Source organism: Durio zibethinus, chromosome 5 (assembly GCF_047325235.1).
Source record: "Durio zibethinus cultivar Kanyao isolate XHJ-2024 chromosome 5, ASM4732523v1, whole genome shotgun sequence".
In the NCBI taxonomy this organism is placed as follows: Eukaryota; Viridiplantae; Streptophyta; class Magnoliopsida; order Malvales; family Malvaceae; genus Durio; species Durio zibethinus.
Window position 1 is genome coordinate 32,235,002 of NC_143166.1, and position 8,053 is coordinate 32,243,054.

General features: G+C 29.6%; 1 protein-coding gene across 1 annotated transcript; it reads left to right on the plus strand.

Annotated features, from left to right (window-relative positions):
* The first annotated feature begins 407 nt into the window (after positions 1–407).
* On the plus strand, positions 408–2,381 carry LOC111283036 (cytochrome P450 81Q32-like). Its single transcript, XM_022871415.2, has 2 exons — positions 408–1,356; positions 1,528–2,381. Exons 1-2 carry the CDS (start codon positions 472–474, stop codon positions 2,146–2,148), a joined length of 1,506 nt encoding a protein of 501 aa, XP_022727150.2. The 5' UTR covers positions 408–471; the 3' UTR covers positions 2,149–2,381.
* The last annotated feature ends 5,672 nt before the right edge of the window (positions 2,382–8,053 follow it).

Sequence of the window (8,053 nt, forward strand, 5' to 3'; positions counted from 1 at the left end):
GATTACAAATTTTCACTGATCTCTTTAGCTCCAATGACGATTGAGGGTTGTGGTGCAGTTGAAAGATTCCAATCGTGCATCCAAACATGCTTCTATGGTGCAAAATTATGCTTTGTTGCACCGCACTGGTGCTAAAAGCGAAATCAAATTAATGGGCCCCAAGTCTCCCAGATGACAATATCTCCTACGCAAGAAGTCTCTAAGATGACAATATCTCCTACGCAAGTAAACAAAAAGACAGTTGATCTGAGTGGGAAATTAAAATAAACTATGAAAGCAACATGATTGTGATGGATATTAAAAGTAGTCAAACTTGGAAATTTCGCCCATTGAAAGATGGGTGGGTCCAAATTTTTTAGCAATACTCATATTACGCCCCTCTATAAAAGCAAACACATTTTAATTCTATACACCACGAAAAAAACCAAATCAAATCAAACAAACACACAGCTACCAGAAGCAAATCAAACAATGGAAGAAGCAACAATTCTTTACTCATTTCTTTCTTTTATCTTTCTCATCATTTGTTTAAACTTGTTCTTTCAATCAAGAAAACAACCCAAAAACCTCCCTCCAAGCCCACCATCACTACCAATAATTGGCCACCTTCACCTCCTAAAACCCCCCATCCATCGTTTGTACCATAGCCTTTCACAAAAATATGGTCCGATCTTCTCCCTTCGCCTCGGTTCTCGGCTCCTTGTTGTAGTATCATCTTCAACCGCAGCCGAGGAATGCTTCAGCAAGAACGATATAGTTTTTGCCAATCACCCCAAGTTTATCATAGGGAAACACTTAGGCTACAACTATACCACAGTTTCAACATCGTCTTATGGTGATCATTGGCGCAACTTACGTAGAATTGGTGCCATTGAAATCTTCTCATCAAGTCGTCTAAACGCCTCCGTGACTGTTCGAAAAGACGAAATCAGGCGCTTGTTATTAAAACTGTCGTGTGATTCGCGTCAAGAGTTTGCGAAAGTGGAGCTGAAATCTATCCTTAATGACATGACCTTTAATAACATAATGAGGATGGTGGCAGGGAAGCGGTACTATGGAGATGAAGTGACGAATGAAGAAGAAGCAAGAGAATTTAGGGAACTTATGGCAGAGGCATTCAAGAATGGTGGAACAGCAAATCAAGAAGATTACTTTTCTATATTGAACTGGTTTGGTGAAGGGTATGAAAAGAAGGTGAAGAAGCTTGGAAAAAGGATGGACAGGTTCTTGCAAACTTTGATTGACAATCACCGAAGTAAGAGGCAGGAAAATAATAGTATGATTGATCACCTTCTTTCCTTGCAAGAATCTGAGCCTCGTTACTATACTGACGAAATTATCAAAGGGTTCATATTGGTAATTAGTTTAATCTTTTTCTTTTTTTCATTTTACTTTTCAATATTTTATTGTTGAAAGATTTTCGGTTTTAAATTTTGAGCTTAACTTAATTGATTCATGCACTTATTTTTAGAAGATGACATTCAAATCTGAAATGTCCTAAACTAACAAATTAACATTGTTCTGTAGGTGATAATACTTGCAGGAACTGATACATCAGCAGTGACAATAGAGTGGGCAATGTCCAATTTGCTAAATCACCCAGAAGTATTGAAGAAGGCTAGAGCTGAACTAGACAATCAAATTGGTCAAGAAAACCTGATTGATGAGCAAGATGTTTCCAAGCTACATTACCTTCAAAGTATTATATTGGAGACACTTCGATTATACCCTGCAGCTCCTCTTCTGCTTCCACACATGCCATCTAGTGATTGTACCTTAGGTGGATACAACGTGCCACGTGGTGCCATCGTATTGGTGAATGCTTTGGCCATTCATAGGGATCCAAACCTATGGGATGATCCAACAAGTTTTAAGCCAGAGAGATTTGAAAATGGTGGGAAATCAGGAGAATATTCTCACAAGCTAATGCCATTTGGGTTAGGAAGGAGAGCATGTCCAGGAGCAAGCCTGGCTCAGCGAATGGTGGGATTAACTTTAGGATCTTTGATTCAGTGCTTTGAGTGGGAAAGGATTGATGACAAGGAAATTGACATGACTGAAGGAAAGGGAATCACCATGCCTAAAGTTCAGCCATTAGTTGCTATGTGCAAAGCTCGTCCCATCGTGAATAAGGTTTTTTATAAATAAATTTGATTAATATCATAAGTTGGGTGATTATAGTAGAAAAATAGGCTTTGATTACCTATCTAGTAAAGATTTTATTGTAGTAGGACACAGTTAGTGTGTTCTATTTTTTTTTCTTTTTTTTTTTAATGATTGGATTAGTCCATATAAAAAAAAGTAGGTTGAATTATGTAATAAATATCTATTTTAGTTAAATGATAAAATTAGTCCTTTTATCTTAATGTGTTTAAATTGGATTTTTATACTTTTTTTAATTATCGAATTTAGTTAAATTGTTAACGGTTCAAATTTTTTCAATTAAAATTGATGATATGTCATTTTGACTTTTCTAACATGGCATTTTTGTTTACATGATAGTTTACTTTATTGACGTTTAAGGTCAACATAATCAAAGTTAACAACATGACAAAATTTTTTAATACATCATCATTTTTTCACTTTAACTTTTCTCAAATTGTACAGATCATCCTTATATTTTTATTAAATGATAGAATTAGTCCTTCTATCTTAATGTGTGTTCAAATCTTATCTTTGTATATCAATTAATTATTAAATTTAAGATTTGATACTCATTGCATTCAAATTTTATTCTTAAATTATTTATAATCAATGCTTTACAAGATGGAACAATGATAATAGGAAATCTAAGTTCAACTTGATTCTAATGAATTTTGAAACTTCAAAGACATAATTAAAAGAGCTCAATACTCAAAATAGATCTTTTAATGAAGACATGAAAATCTTAAGTAGAATAAGACTAGCCAAAAGCTCCCTTTATAAGTTAAGAGACTTAACAAAGTCTTGGTAAAAGACAACACATAAAAGGACCCCATGAATATAAATCATGCTTGACTAAAACAAACCATCCGATGCATTGAGAGCCCTTTAATCTAATCTAGACTCCCAAATGAACTCAAAGTTTTTTACTTCCTAAGATGTCAACATCTTTGAAAGTGACTTTTTTTGAAACAACTTAACTTATAAATCTCAATTTTTTTATATGACACCATTTGAGAGTAAGGGTGGTTAAAAGAATCAATTTTAAGCTTTTTGTATGGTTGACTATTATTATTATATACATCAACATTAAAGTTTTAAAATTCTATAAAATGAATCCTTTTGTTTATTTATTAATTTTTAAGAAAAATTATCAAATATATTAAGAAAATGAAAATTTTTAATTTTACAAATTAAATATATTTTTAGTATATATTTTAAAAACATAAAAAATTAATTTAAAAAAAAGTGAGACATGCACCACCTCATTAACTTCACTTATAAAATTAAAAAATTTCATTAACAATATATTAAACAATTTTTTTTAAAAAAATATAATTTAACTAGCTATCAATCCATGTTCACTTTGAATATCAGTTTTTGTGTGTGTAATCAAGAAAATCAGCATAAATTGGTGTTTTAAATAATTATCATAATGATTTTGGAACAGCTCGATGAATTTGGAAATGAAATAAAAAAAATGGAGTCACCACCAATATTTTTTGGCTATGTGCAATTGGCTACCTATTAAAACATATCATTTTAATAAAATTTTAAAACTAATTAAAATTTATTAAAAAGATAATTTTAGGGTAGGTTGGGTAGGGAGTTAGTTACTTGTGGGGGCACCCCTACAAGTCTCGTTTAAAACAGTATTAATTAATTACATATTATCCTTTAATTTTGACAAAAATAATTTTAGTTTCAGTATTTGAAACGTAATTTTTTCGATTTTTTTTGCTTTTTGAAATTTTATTTTTATTTATTTATTTATTATTATTATTATTATCATCGTTCTGTTTTATTCGAGAAAAATAAATTAGAACTATTTTATTGAAATAATTTTAAAAATGTTTCAGTACATTGAAAATATTATAAGAACTCTTTCTTACCTAGAGATTTCTTAAGTATTGCTTCTTAGAATACCTTAGAATCCTATCTTCAGAGGTTTGGATTTATTTTTCAAAAACACTATTATGCATGCAATACAAATGATAATATATTGATGTACACATTTTATTTTCCTTTTAAAAATTTTATTTTTTTATATTATTATTGTTATTGTTTTGAAGAAATTTTTATCACATTGAAAAATTTTTATAAATACTTCAATATATTGGCAATATTTAAAAAATTTTCCTCACCTATAGATTTTTAAGGTATTACTACTCGAAATATCTTAAAATCCTATCATCAGATAAATATTTCTTTTCCCTTATTTTTTATTATTTTATTTTTAACAAATTAGTTAATTTTTATTTACTATTTTATAGCAAAAAAAAAAAATTTATTGCATTAAAAACTTTTTATAAATACTCAAATACGTTGGTAGTATTTAAGAAAATATTCTAACCTAAGGATTTTGTAGGTATCATTACTTGGAGTATCTTTGAATCTTATTTTCGAATAAAAATTTCATTTTCTTACATTTTTACTAAATTTTTTAAATTTTTAAATTTTTATTCATTAATTTTTTGGTTATTTTTCCTATTTTTTAATCTTAAAAAAATATCAAATGTTAGAAACCATTTTTTTATTAGTATTGGTTTCATAATCATCAATTATTAATTATTATTATTTTTATAAGATTTATTATAAGTTTTAATAAAAATTATAAAAAATTTTAACTATATTTTTCATTATTTAATTTAATTGATCTATTTTCTTTTGTTTTCATTTTTACTAGTTAAAAAAAAATATTCTAACAAAATTTAAACATTTTAACATACATAAATATTAATGATAAAATTCATAATAACAAAAATAATATAAAAAATAAATCAAAAAATAAAAAACTAAACCGAACTGGTTAATGGTTCGATTTGGGTCAGTTTAACTGGACTGATTAGCAGTCAAAAGGGGGAACCAAGTCATGAGTCAAGCACGTGGATCTTCGATCAACCCATTGGTGTGCACATATATCTTGGATGAAACAACGTTGTTTTAAAGCTTAGTCTTTTATATAAAAAAAAAAATTTTTTTGTTTCAACTCATTTCTCCTTGGTTTCTAAAAAAAAAAAAAAAATTAGAATTCTCTCAAACAAAGAAGGGAGTCAGTCGGTCGCCGGCTGTCACACAAGCCACCATTGGCCTCGCCATCGATCACTGTTTCTGGTGGCCAAAAAACAAAGAAAACATAAAAAAAAACTCCCATTTACCCCTTAAGCTCAAATTTGGTCTCCCTTTTGCCAGGAACAACCTTGATCGGCATAGAATAGGCTTCAAAGCTTCAGTTTCCCTCTTTTTTATATTTTCAGTAATTTTGATTTATTATTATTTTTATTTTTTAATGATACTGACTTTTCTCTTTTCTTTTAGGCACATCGCACAGAACTAGGTTCACCAATAGGGGATTGTTAGGGGCATGCTACATAGGTCTAAGGGGATTTGGGCGTGGAAGGCAGTAGGCTGCACAAGGGCACAGGGATGGGTGGCTAGTGGTGTCGTGCATGGCACCTACTGGCATCAACCTCTTGCCTTTTTTTTTTTTGCTTTTTTAAAAATATTTTTGTATTAATGTTTAATTAATTATTATTTATTATATTATGATATAAATAATAAAATTAAAATTAAAAATTAAACAGTGGGCCCAGGTTCAAAAAAAAATGGGTTTTGGCCCATTAACTCATTAGAATCTAGAAATTTAAATTGAAACCTAGATAAATTTGATGTTTACAATTGCCTCTTTTTATGCATTGCTAAGAATCAAGAATAGGGTAAAAACAAAGACAATAATTTTGTCTGGAGTCCAAAGAGATTTTTTTTTTCTAATTGATCCAAACTGGTTAAAAAGCTTATCTCATTAAAGACCAAAAAGCTTTAAAGATCAAATTGAAATGCTCCTCTTACTCAAGGCTTGACAACTTTTGAAAACTTAAAACGGCACCTCTAAGCAGAGACTTAACAACTTTAAAATTGGTATATGAAAAAAGCCTTATCTAGGTAGAGGCTTAACAACTTAAAAAGAATTTTCATCTTTTCTCGAAACCAATTTCTTATCTTTAAGCAAGTAAATTTCTTTATTTTAAAATCTTTTTTTTTGATTATTATCTTTGCTTGATGATCGAAATCTTATTTTCCATTATGGAATTGAAAGTCCTTGTCCTTGTTAGAACTGCTCATGGATGCATGTACTGAGTGCTCTAGATGCAATGCATGTAATGTAATCAAAATCATTCATTTCCAATTGTGGTAAAAGGCTCTTGAAATCTCTATCCTTTTTACTTATTTTATCAAAATTCTCAACAATTGCCATATGACCAATTTGTTCTTAACATCTGACCATTGTATTCATTCTTAACAATATTTTTCTTTTTAAAAACTCTACAACATCAATGTCTTGTCATGCTTTTCTTGTCATTTTTCATCTACCTTTATTGACTTTTAAAAAGTAATGCCGAGATATTCTATGTTATTTTTTTATCATTTTAAGTTCAAGATAAATAAAATACAATCACACATTCCCCTAATTCATTTGTAAGGTGAACAAATATGACGAATTGAGATAAAAGAATGGATAGGCATTATTCCTAAAGGAAATAAGCATATTTCATTAAACTGATAATAAGTGCATGGCAACAAAAGTGTTTAGGTAGAAACAAATGTACCCAAGTATTGATTACAAGATAATCATTAACAAAATATTCCTAGTTTCTTTCTTCAAAACTTAACCAGATGACTTCTTTGATTCTTTAGAATTCGTCACACTATATTTACCCTTGTGTTGTGAGGTCATCTCTTAATGATGCTTTTCCTTTACATCTAAGTCACTTTTTCAGGTTTTTAATTTAGCTATGCCATTCTTTTTCTTACTTTTTTTTTTCTTTTTCAAACGAAGTATCTTTTCATAGTATCTGAGTTTATTCAAGTAGGCATCATTTTCGTCCACTTTTACCAAAATTAATGCCCCATCGAAAAAGACTTTTTTCACCACATACAGATCTTCTTAATTTGGTGTCCATTTTTTCGACTATCATGTTGATTTGGAAGTATCTTTTTCAATACTAAGTCTTATTCTCGAAAGCTACGAAGGTGAATTTTCTTATTATGTGTTCTCATTATCTTTTTTTAATACAATTGACCATGGTAAAATACTGTAAGCCTTTTTTTCTTCAATGAAGTTTAACTGCTCATAGCGATTTCGAACCCTTTTTACTTTTTCTAACTTGACTTCCATCAAAACTCTCAATGAGAAAATTTTTACTTCAACTGATGATACAGTTTCCATCCTATAAACTAAAGAGAATGAGGTGGTCCTAGTAAATGTTCAGAATAATGTTCTACAAGTATGCAAGGCAAAATGTAACTTTTCATTCTAGTCTTTATAAGTATCAATCATTTTTTCTAAAATCTTTTTGATATTCTTGTTTACGGCTTCTGCTGTCCCATTCATTTTTGGACGCTCCGGTGTCTAATTACTTTAATAGATCTTGAACTAAGTGCATACTTCATTCATTATTTTACTATTTACGTTTTTAGCATTATTAAAAATAATCATATTTAAAAGCTCATGTCTTCATATTATCTTTTTTTTTATGAAATTGGATACCACAAATTGTGTCACACTAGCATACAATACAACTTTTACCTATTTCGTAAATAATCAATCATTATAAAGATGAATCTATGTTTATTTGAAGCTTTTATAGTGATGGGATCGATGACATCCATGCCCTACATAGAGATTGGCCATAGAAGAGCCAAAACGTGCAATGCTATTTAAGGAGCATGAATTTTATCAGCAAAAATCTGACACTTCTGACATTTTTTTGTATAATCTATATAGTCACTCTCCATTGTCAACCAATAATAGGCAGCCCTCATAATTTGTCTAGTCATTATATGACCACCATTATATGCCTCACAAACCCCGTCATGTATTTTTTAATAATTCTTTTTGCTTTAGCTATAT

What these genes read in the sequence shown, in the direction of transcription:
- LOC111283036 (XM_022871415.2), top strand. Translation starts at nt 472, where the DNA reads ATGGAAGAAGCAACAATTCTTTACTCATTTCTTTCTTTTATCTTTCTC. An exon ending in TTATCAAAGGGTTCATATTG is followed by an intron (nt 1,357 to 1,527) that starts GTAATTAGTTTA and finishes ATTGTTCTGTAG; the next exon opens with GTGATAATACTTGCAGGAAC.